Genomic DNA, 18,995 nt, shown 5'->3' on the forward strand with positions numbered 1-18,995 from the left:
AGGAGTCACCGAATAATATATTTAATACGATCGGGAATCTTCGTCTGACAGTCGGAGGTCCTATCTTTCATTGATTCTCGAGAAAATTATTGGCGCCTAGAAAAACGTGACACCTACCCGGATACTCGGTGTGTATTTTGAACTTTGTGTCTGATTTATTTACAGATCATCGTTCATCACTCACATCCATCTTGTTTTTTTGTTAGTGAAATACTTTTAGGAGGCGGAAAATGTTTCAAAAAATGTTTAATTTTACAAAATTACTTTTCGGAATACTGAAATACCCAGTTAATTTGGTATTTGCGCTTTTATCAATTATTTCTTGGATTTCAAAAAGTTACACAACAAAATAAGATTTTGCGAAGTACCTACTTTTTAATATTTCAACTTTTTTTTTTTGAGATAACTAATTGACGATATCATAATGATACATTTTTTATTATTCACCCACCTTATTTTTTCATATTCATCAAACGTTGCCTCTCATTTCCATTGGCTTGAAAAAATTTCTGACTGAGATGAACGGCTTCATACGATTTCCGTCATTACTGCCATCAAATTCAAAAAGAGGAGGAAATTTCTCCAAAAAAGTCCCACCTTCCGGAACCATAGGAGCAATATTTATAATTTTTCCAGTGGGTTGAAACCCAAACGGGTACTCTGGCTTGCGTAAAACAAGCCAACTTTGCACCTTCAATGAAAAAAATGTTATTTCACTTTATTAAATATGAAAATTAGGAATTGAAAAAATTCAGGAACATACCTACTGGATGAACGAATGAATAATAATCCGCGGTCAACAAATTTTTATCGTTATTTTCCAGTTAGTTATGCATTAGTTAATTTACAATTTTTTTCTACTTAAACAGGAGCATTACAATTGCGATAATTGTTAAATAACAAATCTGAGATTTGTTTGTCTTTATTTGGGGCTATTTTTGAAAGGTCTCAGAATAGATTCTCGTTGAAAAAATTTAAAAAAATGTTAATTTTCAATTTGTTATCAATAATTTACTCAGGTTAAAAATTCAAAAGCTTCATTAATCATTGAAAGTATTTTTTATATCACTTCTGATCCGTTTTTTTACGATAAGAAGATACATGAAAATTATTTCAATTTTTTTATCTGCTATTGTTTGAAAAATTGTTATAAACAAAGGCCAACAACCAGAAGAATTTTTCTAAAATTGACAAAATAATGAGTTCAAAAAGGCTAAGAATAATTCACGTTAACTCCCAATGCATCACTAATAAAACGCACCAAATTAAGGTGATTTTAATAGAGCGAAAACCGAACATTCTCTGCGTATCTGAAACGTGGTAATAGTTCGAGTATAGACACTATTCAATTCGATGGATATAATTTTGCCACACACTTCATAATACACGATAATACACATGGAGGCGTTCTTATTTTGGTAAAAAACAAATTTGTTCACAAAAATGTGTCAATTCTAGGACACTCTTCTGTCGAAATGGACTACGAAACTTGTGCTATATGTGTTATAAATAACAAAACACATTGTTTGCTTCTCATATACTTATAGACCGCCAAATGGAAATATGGACGTTTTTTCTGACAAGCTATTCAGTGCTGTAGATTATTGTGATAAACATTTCGATAATATTATTGTCCGTGGCGATCTGAATGTTGATTATTTATGTGAGTCAAAAAACAAAACTTTGCTCAGTGACTTGCTCCAAAGTTTCAATCTGGCTTGTAAAAATATTGAACCGACAAGAGTTTTCACTTATTCAGACGGAAAAACCAGTATTTCAAAAATTGATTACTTTTTAACAAATATGCCCCAAACACTGTATTCGGAAAGAGCTTTACATGCAAATCTAGCAGATCATTTATATTTGTGCTTTGATATGACAACTGTCTCACATCCTAGTGATAATAGATATAAACACATCAGTTACATGAATACAAACCTCGAAAATCTTTGTCGACTTCAAACCATGTTGAATAATGAAAACTTTCAATCTGTCTATGATAACTTTTATAATATTCACTGTGCTTATGCGACTTTTCTGAATTTACTATTATATTGGATAGGTTTGGCATGTCCATTAATTAAAAGAACCGTTAATCTCGATCAAAACAGTTGTGAAGGAAAGCCAGGGGTTAAGACCGAAATTATTCATATGGGAGATAACTTGCGTGATCTCCTTTGGTTAACAAAAAAATTCAACGATTCAAACCTAAGGAAACATTAAATGAATTTAAAAAAGCATACAGAAAAATACTACATGAGACCAAGTATTTATTTTATCAGGGTCGTCTTGAAAATAATAACCACCACGAAAAACAGAAACAAATATGGAGCATGGTGAGAGATAAAACAGGGAAAGGTAAGAGAATAATAACTCGCGAGTTACTGATAGATGATACACTTGTCTGCGATAAAAATATTATCGCTAACAACTTTGGCATCTATTTTTCAACGATAGCTGAAAAAAACCATATCTAAACACTTTGGTTCCACGTCTTTCAGTAGCTATACAACTATATTTGGAAGTCAAACCTTCTATTTTTCCCCTGTTCACTCAAGCGATATTTGTGAATTCATTTTATTTTAACAAGATACTAACTCAGTAGGAATTGATTGCATCTCTACGAATATCTTGAAAAGCATTTATTTATATATTAGCGAACCATTAGCTTTTTTAATTAATCGCTCTGTCGAACTCGGCGAATTCCCTTATAAACTAAAAATTGGTCTCCTCTCACCAATTTTGAAAAATGGAGACCCCAGCATCATGGAATACTACCGACTCATAACATTACCCACGGTATTGTGCAAGGTGTTTAGATGGGTGCTCTTTTTTTCGACATATCCAAGGCATTTGATATAATCAATCATGATATAATTCTGAGTAAGTTATTCTCGCTAGGATTTAAAGGAAATGTACTTTCATGGCTGGAGTCATATTTGACTCTCAGAAAGATGTGCGTGAAATATGATGACTGCCCATCACAATCATACAGTAATGAATAAGGAGTCCCTCAGGAATCGATTTTGGGACCTCTGATGTTCCTACTTTTCATCAATGTTAAACTCAATGAGCTGTCTCTCGCATTTACAGATTGGTGTCGCAAACTCCATGACAAATATCGCCTTGTTCTGGTGGTCGAAAAGTACTACATCAGGCTTATTAGCTTGTATGAGCCTGAGGGTGGGGAACGAATAGTTCCAGTAAATTCGGCACTTCTCGTTCCGCACAAGGGATTCAATATTCCCCGGAGCGTAGGGCAACACCGGTGTCTCATCAATACCGTAAGAGTGCCGTAGATGGTAATACAGCACTCTTAGGGCCGCGTTATCTCGATGGATATAGGCCGAGACCGCAAATGCTGGACATGCTAATAGCAAGTGCATTAGGGTATCGGACGCCTCGCGGCAGGCCCTGCACCTTGTGTCAGGAACCTCTATACTCATCACGCGACTCGGTAGACTAAGGTGTTGAAGACACCATCCTGGCAAGCCATGATGAACCCCTCAGTTTCCGACCCCAGCCCACTCGACCTGAGGAAAGCGAAAGTCAGGCGCTTTGATGAGCTAAGGTCTTCAATGTTATTGAAGGACACCCCATTCATTGGCTTATCCTTGTGTTTCCGCAGAAGTGAGGTGAACCCTGCGGCTTCTATATGAGCTTTTTGCTGAACGGTTCCAACTCGATGACAGTTGTGATCACCTCGTTCAGTGTCGAATACTAAACCGAGTTCATCAGCTACTCGGGCAGCTGCCCTAAAGAAAAATGTTACAATTCCTGATCTCTCATGGTCGCGGACCGTGCAGAGAATGGAATCCGAACTCCTGACGACTTTACAGGCATTCTGTCATGTAGACACTCCAAACTCAAAGGTCCACGGCATCCCTGTTGTGAGAGATAAGACAACCATGGAACGGATGATTTGGGATGCAAACTCCTATAGAGATGCATCATTTTTCGGGTCTTTACGTCGATTTGATACAGCTCCTCCCGAGTCCACTTCACTACTCCAAACGAGTAGAGTAACATTGGAACGGCAAGCATATTTGTTGCAGCAACTTTGTTCTTCCCCTACAGTTCCGATGACCAGATCTGTCGAAGTTTGTGCTGATACTTGCCGCGGAGAGAGTTCTTCACTGCCGTTACCTTTTGTGAGTGGCGTTGTTCCACCCCGAGGTAACTATACGTCTCTCCGGCATCCAAATGGTGTAGGATGCTTCCAAGTACGAGCTGCACATCCTCTCCGTAGTCCCCGCATCGTCCTTTTTTAAGATGGACCATTGCACATTTGTCTATTCCGAATTTCATACCTTGAACTCTTCAAGGACTGATGGAGATCCTTCTCTCCAGATGTATAAAGTTTAAGATTATCTATATAAAACTTGAGTTATGAAATCTGTAAATATGACTGAATCAGCTCGAAGATTAAGAAATCGGGCTAGCTGTGTTTGGGAAATATAGGTACGTCTCTTACATTTGATAACTATGATCCGTAAATTGCTACTCAAGAAAAGACTCAGCTTTATTAACAACTAATCTGAAGATGACACTATGTGAGGCGTTAATATTCTCCAAACCGGCCTACTGTGTTAGCCTTACGGCCCTACTTTATTTCAAGCTGCAAATAGATTGCAGAAGATCCAAAATTCATATCTTAACTTGAGTTATAAAATCTGTTAATACGACTAAATCAGCTCGAAGAGGAAGAAATCGGGCTAGCTGTGTTTGGGAAATATAGGTTTGTCTCTTACATTTACTAACCAATGACCATTGCTAGTCAAGAAAAAACCTTCTTAACAAAATTATGACTTTATCACATTTACAAAATTTGAGAACAAGAAACAGAATTATATTTATTTTATCTAGAATAGTTGAATAATCGTATTTACCCGTAGTTTCTCATGTGAAGTGAAGAAATACAATAAATTATCCCGAGAATTCAAATTGTATAATTTGGAAACTTCAAACGTTTGAATTTGCTACTTAAGAATAATAATTGATTACTTTAGCTGATGATAGCTTTGTCTTTGTTTTCTCTCTTTTCTATCATTAGGCACATTTTAATTTTTCAGGATTCAATAACCACAAATTTGCTTATCACAAAATGTTTATTCCTCAATAATTTTTTCCGTTATATTTATAGATATAGTTGTATGCATGCATACTTGTGTGTTTTTTTAAGTTTGAGTCGAGAAACAGATTAAGCTGAATCTCCCCCTATTCTTCATGAGTAATTTTAAGACAATTTTTGTTATTCTTTTAAATATTGATTATACATGTTGTAAATATGTAAAAAGACCATTTTTTATTATAAAGGATTAAAGTCACAGAAATATCCCAGTCTTCCTATTTTTCCCGAATTGAAAATTTTTATAATTATAAGCGAAATGTTTACGAGTATATGCAACAAATAAAACAACCTTACTTAGTTCCTATCCTTTTTTAGTCTTTGGAGTGAATACTTTTGACCGAATGCTTGGTCCATAGTCTTACGTCTATGTTAACGCATCCAAAACAGCTGATCTAACAAATCAAGGATCAATAATGAATGTTCGTTGGTCACCTAATAAACATAACTGACACCTTGACAGTGATGAAAGTGAATATAAAATAGTTAATAACATTAATGTAGTTTTTGCGCCAAACACCATTTGAATAAGGAAAAATCCTCAGTTGTTATTCTAGTTGAGTTCTGAAATTCGGATATTCCTAGAAAATATGAATCTACCTGATTCTGATAGTGAGGACGAATTACCTCCAGGTTGGGAAGAAAGGGTTACAGTGGATGGTAGTGTTTTTTATGCTAATCATCTTACCAAGAATACTCAATGGACACATCCAAGAACTGGAAAGAAGAAAAGGGTATGGTATAAAGTAAAAAACGTATTTTATACAAAATAAATTATTCTTGTAATATAATGAAATTTTTCTATTGCTAACTGGAGTGTCAAAATTGGAACATGCATTTTTTAACCTGTAAACATTTTTCTTTGGCCCAAGAACAAAATGATTTAGCAGTAAATTATGTAAAAGATTCACAACTTTGAAACATGTTAATTTTATTAGGTATCAGGAGACCTTCCCTTTGGATGGGAGAGATGTATTGATAAAAATACTGGGAAGGTGATTTATGTGGACCATGAAAACAGGCGGACTACTTATACAGATCCTAGGTTAGCTTTTGCAGTGGAAGAAAAGGAACACGTCAATGATTTCCGACAAAGGTTTGATGCTTCTAGTACTGCACTTCAAGTAAGTTACCTGGCACAAGTGGAATGACTGCATACTGCATTTGAAACATTGGCACATAGAAGAGGTGGCATTGTTTTTATTTTGTATATTTGGAATAGAGGAGAGTTCTTATGAAGTAGAATAGTCATTGAAATAAAGGTAAAACTGGAACCTCTGGCGTAGAATGAATCCAAAAACAAGCAGTTTTCCCAGTTACCATAAATACAATACTTTTTTCTCTAAGCAAGTTGGCGTTTTCAGAAGATGAGGAAAACATCATTTGAATACTTGTAAAAGAGGTTTGTTGTCTACAATGATTTAATTGGTGGCATTACATATTTTCAATTTAACCTGTTTCACTTCCAGATTTTCTATAAGAGCTACACCCAGTATTTTCTGAAATAAGTCCTGTAAAATTTGTTCATTTCAATTCAGGTTGAAAATCTAACAGCATTACAGATAGTACGAGAAAATTTGAACATCACTTTTTTGTTGCAATTTATTCATCTAAGTTAATCCTCAGTTTATTTGAGATTTCAACAGATTCATATGGTCATCGCCACTTTTGATAAACTGAATTTTTGACTTGGCCCTTGTATAATAAACCAAACTTGATTATTGTTTATTCAGTTATTTGGCTTTTATTTCCATAAAACATGGTCATGGACTATTTCCATCATACTTTTCAAACTGTTGGGTTAGTTTTACAATTCATATATTCATATCTGCTGAAAAAACAAATATTTTTGATCTCCTCCTGAACGGAAACCTTCAGAAGTCAAAGCTTGTGTAAGCTTAAAATTAACGAAGGTTTACCTTTCAATGTGCAAGCTAAGAACTAACGAGGTCTTACCTTTCAATGTGCAATTTCTAGCATGGATAAGCAAAGATATTCTATCATTCGGCTATTAGGCTCGTACCACCGTTTCACATAGCAGTTGATTGAATTAGTAGAACGAACCACTCACACATTGCTCCATTTCATTCTCTGTATTAGTGCAGAAAATTTTATAAATTTAACATTTTTTTTAATTTGATGAACGATATAACTTCAATAATGGTGCAAGTCTCACACCATACCTAGAGAGCTCATAAGTAAATGGTTCTTATTCCAGAATGCTTTTCAGGATGAAGCCAAGAAGTTGATATTAATTTAAAATAAAAAAATACTAATTGCTTGTTGATATTTAATTTATTTCACTTTGACTAGACAACACTAATTGTTCGAGCCATAGTGGTCACTTTTCTTATACATAGAAAACGTTTAGGCCAGTTTTGAATTATTTGGAAGTATTTGTCTTATATTGATGTGTTTATCAAATTTGTTCAAGAGTGCTTCAGTAAGTTCTATATTTTGAAAATTCTAAACTGATTTGATTCATATCTTATGTTAAATACTATTCAATTCTATTTTTATTGAAGGTTCTTCATGGGAGGGACTTGAATGGTAAAATTGCTTTGATAACAGGGGCAAATGCTGGTATAGGTTTTGAGACCACAAGGTCTTTGGCTAAACATGGTTGCATGGTTATATTGGCCTGTCGAAATCTTTCAGCTGCAGAAGAAGCCATCAATCAGATCAAGGAAGAGAAACCTGGTGCAGGTGATAATTGTATTGCAATTCACTTGGATCTAACTTCTCTTTCATCAGTGGTAGGTTACAAGTGGTATAATTTTAAGAAAAATCATATTATTGTTGTACATTTTAGGTCCAATTTGCAAATACGGTTAAAAGCAAATATGATGGAATTGATATGTTGATTTTGAATGCTGGAGTTTTTGGACTTCCTTATAGCAAAACACCAGATGGATTTGAAACTACATTTCAAGTAAATCATCTGTCTCACTTTTATTTAACTATTTTGCTGAAGCCTCTGTTAGGCCCCGGATCAAGAGTTGTTGTTCTTTCTTCTGAATCCCACAGGTACTTTTCCTAAATTTCATTGATGAATTTTCTTTATGTTATTTTAATGTTATGTTTAATGTTATGTTGTGTTTAATGTTTCAAAGATGAAGGCAACAGTCTTGTAATTAATCAGATTGCTATTTTGGAAATGAGCGTTTAGAAATTCTAATAGACAGCCAGGCTGCTCACAGGGCATTGATGAACTCAAAAGTGATATCGATACTGGTCTATCAATGAAGAACTGAAGAAACTGACGGATCGAAATAGATTGTATCTATAGCTTAGACCTAGACTCACAGAAATCATAGGCAATGATGTTGATGACTGCCAAGTATGGAACATCAGGTCCATGTTGCTATATATCGTCAATAACCGATATAAGTAAAACTTGTCTTTCATTGATATTCTAGCTTCCAATTATCATTTGGAAGGAAAGCAATTCGAATTTTATATTGACTTCAGTAAAAAAATGAATATTTATATCTTATGCCTATATAGAGCCCCTTCGTCTGATGTGAATGCATTCGTAACCAAGCTTGAACTACTCCTTAATAAACTACCATTGAAATCCTCATATCCAGTACGAACACACCTGAAGAAGATATCATGAAGTGAAACATGTCTTACGGTTTTGTAAACTGTGAAAATCTCACAATAGAGTTTTACTTAAATACATGTCATACATTATTTGTAGATTTTACAGTGGTCATGAACAATGATTGTTTTGTCAAGGGTTTCGAACATTCTATCGTCTTTCACTTAAATTCTGTGCCTTTAACTCATTATTAAGGAACTGAAATATATTTTATTAAAATGTGTTATTTGGGACGTTAGGGGTGACTAATAGTGAGATTTTTTGTTTTTAGTTTTTCTGTGAAAATTTTGATCTTTACCTATGCCATAGTTTTTCTTTGATTTTTGTCTAAATTTTGGTTCTAAATAATTGTGTGTTGCCATTTCATAATTTTCCCATAATTTTATGAAATTAATAGAGTATTCATTGTATCAAAATGCTTTTTCTATTTAAAAAAATGATTTGGGAACTTATTTACCTATTGGTTGAAGGGGAATTTTATTTAACTTTTTATTTTACTTTTTCATATTTCATTACATTCCAACTTTTATTCTACTTACTGATAACTATATGTTTCCTCTAAGATTCCCTCTTATACAATCACCTAAGGTAACCAGTCTCACTATTATTATACCGATTGTAACTTCATCTGCATATTGATTATTGGTTGAGTTAAAATAACTTATTTTTACCCCTAAAAATTTTGTTCTGAGAAGAAAAGTCTAACTTACATCTTCAAGCATACAACTTGTACTGAAATGATTTCTAAGAGCTGCTTGTGGTCACAACAAATGAAGATTATTACTTTCACCTCAGTAGTTGAATGGATAAACGAATTATACCGTTTTTCAGTTGTTATAGTGTTGGATAAAGAAATTAGACCTATTGAATCATCTTTCTGTCAATATCTAGCTATTGTATTTTTCTATTTTCAGTGATAGTTCTTTAAAATCTAGCAGTACCAAAATAATTCAGATATATATTTTTTCAATTTTATATTTTATTCAGTTATCATGTTTAGAGCTGACCTTTGTAAGACAGACTATTTGTTTTTGTATGGTTAAATTGTAATAAAAATATATTATCAATAATGAGCAACCCCGAAGAAGTATCTAACTATTCATTTTACATTTCAGATTTGCTAATTTAACCATAGAAAATATATCTCCTTTGACACTTTCGCCTGAATCCAGTAGCAAATACTGGGACATGATGGCCTATAACAATTCCAAGTTATGCAACGTTCTGTTTGCAAGACAGTTGGCAAAAATCTTGAAGTCTGATGGTATATCAGTGTTTAGTTTACACCCGGGAAATATGGTCTCTTCAAAATTGGGAAGAAACTGGTGGTTGTATAGAGTTTTATTTGCTATTGTAAGGCCATTTACAAAAAGTTTACAACAGGCTGCAAGTACAACTGTATATTGTGCCACAGCTTTAGAGCTGGTTGGTGTGACAGGTAAGAGATCTTTGAGGTTATTTCTAATTCAACGTGTAACATTTTTCACTGAAACTGATTTTGTTCATATTGTTCCATAAAGAATTATTTTTAAAAAATGGAGGAAAAATCTTTCAAAAATTTGTCGGTATATCAATTGTGTGGGTACCTATGGTCTTGAAAGTGATGACAGGGCTATCAATACATAGCTTACTAAGTACCAGAAACAGATTGTGATGAACTATAATATAATTCCAAAATAGTAGTCACTGAATTCTCAGAAATGATTGTTACGTCATTTCTGACGTCACAGCACAAAATGAAACTGTTTTATATTGACATTTTCCTTGTTTCAGTCCTTAACAAATTCCTTGGTTGTTATCCCTTATAAAAATTATTTTTTATTCACTGTTAACCTTTTTTTTTACAAATGTAGGTACCTAATATTGTGACATTGACTACATTATAACTTCTTAGGAATGGATTAAATCTACAGAAAGTGTATTATTTCTCTTTTATGTTTATCTAGGGTAGGTATTATACAAAAATATCATTATTTATTATATTATTGAAAAAGGTTTTTCCAATTTTAGAGTTTTTATAACAGAAATTCCAAAACTGATCACTTTTGAAATATACCTAAATCTTTATTAAATAAATTATAATAACAGTCAAAGAAAAAAATTAATATTTACTCTAGTTATTATTTAACGAATGTTACACTCATGAATGTTAAACTAACCACGCTCAGCTGATGGGCCGATATTCATATATTCATATTTTTTCTTATGGCAAATTCAATCTGCCGGTCTTTTTTCCCCACCACTGTGTACGCAACGTTGTCATTTATAAATTTTGGTCACAGAATATAATTTGAATTTTTATATGCATTTAATAAACATTGATACTGTTGAATACATTTCATTAGCAGGAAGTTTCTTTAATGAATAAAACATGTTGTCCGTTATTGTATTACCATTTAGCTTTGTGTGTGTGGCTTAAATCTCAAATAGAAGATGATAAAATATGTAGAATCTCAACCTGACAACAATGTTTTCGTTTTAATGCAATAATATTTCTGAGAATTTAGTGCCTACTATTATGGAATTTTAGTATAATAGAATACTAGTTATTTTGAATTTATTAGTATTTGAGAATTTTCTGATCAAATATTTGCTTAAACATACCACGAAATATTTCATGTAACTCATGAGTAAAATAATCTCAGTTAAAGTGATCACTAAAAAAGCACTAAAATTTACCAATCAGTCTTCTAAATTGACTAGTCATTTTAAAGAGGTGACTTACATTTATCTGAAAAAATAATACAATATATAAATGAAACAATCAGTATTAGAATGTTTCTATCGACGGTTTCTTGTGGCAACAATTATCCTGTGTTGAAAATTCAGATTCCAGGATGTTCTAGGAAGTAGTGCATTTCCAGTACTGGATTACTAAACAAAGTCAATTAAATTAACTAGAAGTTATGAATAGTCGACCTTTATATTTGTCTTAATAAAAATTTCCAGGATAAAAAAAAATAAATAAATGAATCAATTATTATTTGTGTCCTCAATTTCTCATGGAAAATATCCTGAATTGTATTTTCTGCAATGTTCAGAATAAATGTAATTTTTTTCCAATGTTCCCTAAATGATATTATAAATCTCGAGCTTCAAATATCCATATTCATTTCAGGTGTCTATTTCAACAACTGTTATCAGTGTCAAGAAAGTGCAGCAGCAAGAGATGATCAATTGGCCCAAGCTCTGTGGGATACAAGTGTTGAAATGATTAAAAGCGTACTGGGAAATAATGCTCCTGGTATGGAATACGAGACCAAAAGAGCATTGGAAGAGTGAAGTTGAAGAGGTAAAATTTTCTTTTAATTTTCTTTCACAAAAATGATTGTAAGGAAAGTTAAAAATAATAATTTTATTGTGTTAACATCGAAACAATTTTAAAACATGTGATTCCTTCAAGCATAGTATTTATACCTTTTGTCAACAGCAAATTCTCCCAATCATTTTTTCATTTTTTCAAAACTTCAAATAAGCTGCCACTTCCAATTTGTCTGGAAATGATTGATTTTAAAATACATACCCTGTATATTATATTTTTGTAATGTATTACATTTTTTATTTTTAATATCTTGAGTGGTATTTCAAGTATTTCTTCTGTTTTTCGTTTTGATCTAGAAAGCTATTCAACATTTTCTACAATTCGATTTATGTGAGAATTAATTATTTTCTAACGCCCCCCAATTTTTTTTATTTTACTACATCTTAAGAATCACAAATGTTTCCTGTGAATGACGCAATGTACAGCGACCACATCTGGAATTTTATTTTTTAAATACGCTAAGAAGCCTTTGTGACGTCCTGTCATAGCCGGAGCGCCATCCGTAGCAGCTGATATAATATTCTTCGGTGGAGTTTCTTTCTCATCATAAAATTTTTCCAGTGTATTATATATGGTTTCTCCTTTTGTATACGTCTCTAAATTTCCTGCAAATAGTAGTTTTCGATATATTTTCTCATTTTCAATAAACCTCACGTATGACAACAACAATGCTTCATTGGTTAGTAAAGTGAACTCATCTAACTGAATTGAGAATTTAGAAGTCTTCAGATGATGGCACAATTATTCTTCAATGTTTTCAGCCATCTCATCAATTCGTCTTTGTACGGAACTATTGCTTAAAGGAATTTTTCGGATAACATCTGCCGCTGGTTTATGGAGCACAGTAGTTGTTACTTCTTTTATTGCCGGTAAAATTAAATCCTATCCAATAGTGTGAGATTTACCTGTTTGAGCAATTAGTAAGGAGGTATTGTAGGAAGCTCGGAGTCCGTCGTCGTTTTGCTTAGAAGCCGCTGAAAAAAGTTTTGACACAGTTGGCTGAGCTGAGTGTTTCTTTTCCAGTTATGAAAATAAGTCACACTTTTGTATTTTTTTATCTGAATGCATTTTATTCAAATGATCTTGTAGCCTTGATAGTTTCACCGCTTCATTCGAAAATGTTTTTTGACAAAGAAGGCACATAGGCGAAGATGGATTTGTGGGATTTTCAATAAATCCATATTTTATATATTCCGCGCTATACTGCCGTTTCTTCTTTTTTGCTTTCGACATAAGTTTGTCTTCAAAAATGCCAAAGTAAAGAATCGAGTATTATAAACTTGCCAATGACAACACTCAGAGTATTCACCACCGCACGTACAGCACTTTACCTTTACCTTTACCTTTACCTTTAGTCGCTAACTAAATTCACTTGTTTTCGTAATATCGTCGAATGACATAACTAGCTGAATGGCGCGCGAGCTTTTATATGAAGCAGCAGGCGGGCCTAGTACTTTCGAGAATGAAGACTAGAAACTTCTTGTTTCGCATTGAAGCTTAATGCCATCTATTGTACAGTTTGACAACAATCGAACAGGAAATAGTTACTGTATAGTCCCCTAGATGGCGTTACACGAGGAAACGCGCGTTAAGCGTAAAGAAGCGATAAAATGTGTTAAAAGCAAAAAAAAAATTAAATCAGCCATCGCCCCCCTAAACCACTTCATCGCCCCCCTAAACCACTGCCCCCCTATAGGCTTTCAGCGCCCTCAAGTTGCCGTTATTGCCCACTTTGAGAAAGACTAATCTAATAGTATCTTTTGTATCAGTTAATTTTTTTTTCAAGTCTCATGATTAACATACAGTTATGGAAAGGTGCAATATCCTGCTTGAAAATAACAGTTTTCTGAAATTTCTGTTTTTTTTAGGACAAAATGTGATAACATTCAACTTTCCGTAATAATTATGGTACTAAATAATTGGTTACCTATTATTTCTGGGCAGTCATTGAACCCAATATCAAGGGTCATGTCTGTTGAATCTTGACAAGTTTGTCAATACAATTCCAATAAAAAAGTTACTATAAAAATTATTTTATATTATATCCATCCATGATATTCAACTCCTATTTTAAAATCTAACAGACAGCATTGAAAAAATTCAATCAAAGTTTATCTATGCTACCAACAAAATATTACAAACGATACAATAAAATTTTCACGTCCCTATGTGTTGTGACTTTAAATTTCATGAGCGGTTGGACATAAAAAATAATACTCAGTGTTCACAATTTTATTTGCTAATGTTTCCGAGATTGATTATTGCCTTCCTCAGGGCTACAAAATAGATTGAATTATAAGCATTTATATCAAGATATGTTGTTAGAAAAACTTTTTGTGATTATAGAAAACAGAAAGATGTATCAACTTCAAGTCGACTCATCAACAAAAGATAAATATCATGAAACAGTATCAAACTAAAATCTTCAAACTCAGTTACAAAAAGTTCCACAAATAAGGAAACTAAAATGCAACACGAATTTGATTAAATTCGAAACTTCGGCAAGAAAACAATTGTTTTTTAAGAAAAATTTTATCCTGTTACCCACCTAACCTTTCTTCAGAAAAACTATTGGTCGGTAGCCGGTCGGTTCTGATTCAAGCCCCAGGCTGAACGATCGATTTTCACTTGCTATCGTCCAAGCCGTGTTAGAAATCACACGTTAAAAGGTAAGACCTCGTTAGTTCTTAACTCGCACAAGTTTCGACTTCTGAGCGTTGTCGTTCATAGGGGTGCGACAGCTGGTTAACGGAAATAGATTTTTTAACTAAACTAGTTAACACAATTACGTATATTACAATTTGAAAGGTAAGATATCACCAACGAAACTCACTAACGTAGTTTATTGGAAACTCTGTATGGATTGTGATATGATATATGTATTTAGGTATAATTAGAATGAAATCTAAAGAAATGAACTTTAAACGTTCAAGCCAGTCTCGAATATACCTACACAGTAGGTTGAATGGACTGACGCCTATCAGAAAACAACTACTACCCTGGCTAATACCACGAAGGATGTTGGATTGTATCCGACAGGCGTCAGTGCAGGAATCTTCACAGAAAATTTCCTGCATATGCAATTGGCAATACAACTGAAAGAGTCAACCTTCAATTTTGGAACGGGCACACTTGCAGACTGGTTTCGGGCTCATTAGTCACTCATCAGTGCAAGATAGCGGCCATCATCAACCTAAAGTCAATGATATTCCATAATTGAAAACTACTAACTATAACATAATTGAAAATCGGAATTCTTTCAGAGTATTTCATTCCTCTTCCTAATTTGGAGCGAACAACAAAATGTCACTCCATCTAGTGGACGAGGTACTAACCAACTGCATATCCGTAATTTGCCCGATTCCTCTGAATAAGGAAGAAAAACTTTCTTATTAGTCAGTGGGCTATGCTTGAAGACTGGCAGTAAACAAATCTAAAGAAATTAACTTCAAACGTTCAAGCCAGTCTCGAATATACCTACACAGTAGGATGAATGAACTGATGTCTATCAGAAAACAACCCTTCGTGTTATTAGCCAGGGGAGTAGTTGTTTTCTGATAGGCGTCAGTCCATTCATCCTACTGTGTAGGTATATTCGAAACTGGCTTGAACGTTTAAAGTTCATTTCTTTAGATTTGTTTACTGCCAGTCTTCAAGCATAGCCCTCTGATTAATAAGAAAAAAATAATTTGAATGGATTATATTGAGTACCCACCATTTTGAGTTGAATCACAAGTTTTTTTTCATAAAAAAAAATTATAGAGAGCGAAGAGATTTTGTCAGACTTTTGAACGAAATTTATAGGAATATCTTGATACCGCACATACCCACTCTTAGGTAGAAACATATTAACTGTTTTCAGTGAGAAAACAATCCTTTATCATTGAACAGACATACGGCTTTAACTATACACTATATTATTTCAAATGCAAAAGCTTTTATGACTTTTCATGGAAAAATCCATATTTATTAAAGAAACGATGCCACTACTCGCCAAAACAATTGAGTAAGTGGGTACACTCAGGAGATGGCATTGCACAAAGTTATTCTGACTTATTATTCGATCTACTTGTAGCCCCGAGAAAGGCGATAATCAATCGCCGAAAAGTTTGCAGTGAATGAAATTAATGTAGGGCACACAAAAAAAACTTGCATATAGTACTAGGATATTGGGTTGGGAATCAAAGATTAAAATAGTGGCAAACATTTATTTGATCAACTAAGTCTAGTGAAATATAGAGAAGTTGAAGAATTAACATTTTTCGAAAAATGATTTTTAGCGGCATATTACCACATTCATGATATATATGTTTCAAGAAATATTACAAATTGGTTAATATTTATTGAACTCTTTTCAGTTATAACATTCTTGAGTATTTTAACAGTCTTGAGGAAAACTTTAAAATTATTACAAATACAGGACATGTAAACAGAGGCCGCAAAGTGAAAATATACACAGAAAATAAATACAAGTACATATATACAACACTGGCAGTAGCATAAATAAATAAACGGATAATGATACAAAATCCGGTGCGGTTTCTAGGACTAGTTCACTTGGACTCACTTGAATGGTCAACAATGCCGAGACAAAAATGTATTGGCAGTAATATTTGTCTTAAAATATTTGAAGCTATTAAACTAAGAAATACATACACACACATTTGATTGAAAATTGTTCCGACTTGAACTGAAAATGTACATTTAGAAAGTAAACATAACCTATGTAGAACACCTCAATATGAGGTAAGTAGAAATGAGTTCGCAATTTCAAAAACTTTTGACCATTATTAGTATTCTTTTTTGTAAATCACTCATCGAAAACATGAGTTAACAAAACAAAAATTTTCTCGTGAATCCTTGATGTATTTCAAAATAGTTACAGAAACGAGTGTTTATGAAGATTGAAGTTCAAGTTACTACTGTCAAACCGATTATATTCATTCAAATTTTATGTGATTGTAGTAAATAGACATAGGTTGCATTCATAAATTTACTCCTGCTGATGATGCAGAGTATGGCCAGGTGATTATACGAGTAAACACATTACCATTTAAAATTTGAAGTGACTGTTCAAAACAGTTTTGTACATAAACATCAACTTAAGGTGTCAATTGTCATTTTTATGTAGTTGGTATTTTTACAACTTATGGACCATAGGATACTGTATTTTCTTCAGTAAGCCCAAACATTCACGTTAAATTTTCGTACATAGTAATATATCAATAACTTCACTCTTTTTGAAAGCTTTGATTTTTTTGATTATGACTTTGATATGATTATGACTTTGATATGATTATGAGTTTTATAATACTATGGTACATTTAAAGGTTCAGAGTAAGCTAATTGTACTCTGAGAAAGTTTATGAGCGCAACCATAAACAGCCGAAAAGTTTTATTCATTTAATTTTTCTCACATTCATCAGAATTTTATCAACATTTTTTAAAATTTTACTACATTTCACATAATCAACAGTTGATTTATGATGAAATTCTTTTCCAATTTTTCATGAGAAAATTATTGTGTTGTATTTTCAGATGGCCATTTTTTGTTATTGCTGGCAGTTCAATTTTGTGCCCACTAGATCACAATTTTGTTTAAACGACTTGAAATTTGTAATTATATCAACATATTTTCTCTGTCCATATTTTTTCTAGTATAAACATTAGTAATAATAAGTCGGCAGAATATTTGGCAGGACATAAACAAACTCATTATCTAAGTATAAAGATTAGCAATCACATGTAAAATAAAATTTCCACAATTTGGTGGTATGGCAGTTCTTTTAAACCTACTTAAGAAGTACTTTATGCAAAAGTTTAATACTAAAATACTGGGCAGTTTTATCTTATAATACAATTGAAGTCTTCTTGCTTGATATCTCTCAAGTATTTGTTATAAAAAAAACTACGAGAGTTCAAGGAAATGCCATTTGTAGCAAATGAGGATGAAGGGGCTTTATGTAATCTTCCTTTCAACTTAAACTTGAGAATGATGTGACAGGAGGTGTCGGACATATTAGAAATTATTTTCCATAATGGATATATCAGGTTGAATTCTCTCAAAGTCTGTGAGATATTTTTTTAAAGTTTTGTAATTGCTAACATGAAATATAAACAATTTATTGTACTAAATTTCTAAACTTTGCCATTGGTTATCAAGGATGCAATACTTATTGATGTATTATTGAAGATCCTGAATCAAATAATTTGAAATTTGAGATTCATTTATTTTTGAAGACAACCCAATGTCATGGATTATTATTGGGTAAGAATTGAAAATCTAACCAACGTGGATTTTTTAGGTATATATAAATACTTGTCATGAAGTACCTGTAAGTTCCACTTATTCAGCAGTGATCAAACAAAGAAAAGGATGATAACATTAGCACCTCTACTAGGGGTAGAGAGTAGTAGTTAATTGTAGAAGTGTGACATCAAAGCTTATGCGGTGCGGAAGTTAATTCATTGAATATTTCAAATTGTAATTCTTGAGAAACTTGATGTTTTCTACAAGTTCTCCTTTTTTCGAAATATCGAATTTGAAGCCCAACAAAGTTTCTCAGTTTACAACCCTTCAATGTTTTCAACTCGAATATTTATCTCATGCCTCTTTGAACACAGATTTAGGTAGGTGAAATTTTAAGTTATTTCTACAGCCAAACCTACATTTGGATCGGGCATACAGTTTCCACAGTATCCTCCGCATTTACCAGATGCTGAGGTTTCCTAGAATGAAAAAAAATTTTCATTAGTGAGAACTCTTTTTGAATTCAATTTGAATTATCAATAACATTACAATAAAAAAGTAGACTGGTAGTTAGACAATAATGGTTAATGGTAATTTATTCCAAAATCACCAGTCTACCTCTTTGGTTCAATGCTGTAATTTTGAATAAACTGAAATTTTTTCGGTCAATTATAACACTAATCATACTAAA

General features: G+C 32.9%; 2 protein-coding genes across 9 annotated transcripts in view; one reads left to right on the forward strand and one right to left on the reverse strand.

Annotated features, from left to right (window-relative positions):
* The first annotated feature begins 5,559 nt into the window (after positions 1-5,559).
* Positions 5,560-18,995, forward strand: part of Wwox (WW domain-containing oxidoreductase) — a 32,916-nt gene continuing 19,480 nt past the window's right edge. The window contains exons 1-7 of one of the 2 annotated variants that reach the window (XM_023156948.2): positions 5,560-5,862; positions 6,067-6,252; positions 7,654-7,884; positions 7,941-8,155; positions 9,848-10,170; positions 11,851-12,024; positions 13,923-14,112. In XM_023156948.2, coding sequence (XP_023012716.1) covers positions 5,719-5,862; positions 6,067-6,252; positions 7,654-7,884; positions 7,941-8,155; positions 9,848-10,170; positions 11,851-12,014 — 1,263 coding nt within the window. In that variant the 5' untranslated portion in view covers positions 5,560-5,718 and the 3' untranslated portion in view covers positions 12,015-12,024; positions 13,923-14,112. Of the gene's footprint in view, positions 5,863-6,066; positions 6,253-7,653; positions 7,885-7,940; positions 8,156-9,847; positions 10,171-11,850; positions 12,025-13,922; positions 14,113-18,995 lie in introns of those variants that run through there. The other variant, XM_023156947.2, reaches the window with a different exon arrangement.
* Positions 16,383-18,995, reverse strand: part of AdamTS-A (ADAM metallopeptidase with thrombospondin type 1 motif A) — a 454,792-nt gene continuing 452,179 nt past the window's right edge. For all 7 annotated transcript variants that reach the window (XM_074170637.1, XM_074170639.1, XM_074170641.1 and 4 more), the window contains one exon: positions 16,383-18,783. In XM_074170637.1, coding sequence (XP_074026738.1) covers positions 18,697-18,783 — 87 coding nt within the window. In that variant the 3' untranslated portion in view covers positions 16,383-18,696. The remainder of the gene's footprint in view (positions 18,784-18,995) is intronic.

The sequence above is a fragment of the Leptinotarsa decemlineata genome, unplaced genomic scaffold (genome assembly GCF_025532065.1).
Source record: "Leptinotarsa decemlineata unplaced genomic scaffold, Ldec_3_MD MMD2_P_RNA_scaffold_9, whole genome shotgun sequence".
Taxonomy (NCBI): domain Eukaryota; kingdom Metazoa; phylum Arthropoda; class Insecta; order Coleoptera; family Chrysomelidae; genus Leptinotarsa; species Leptinotarsa decemlineata.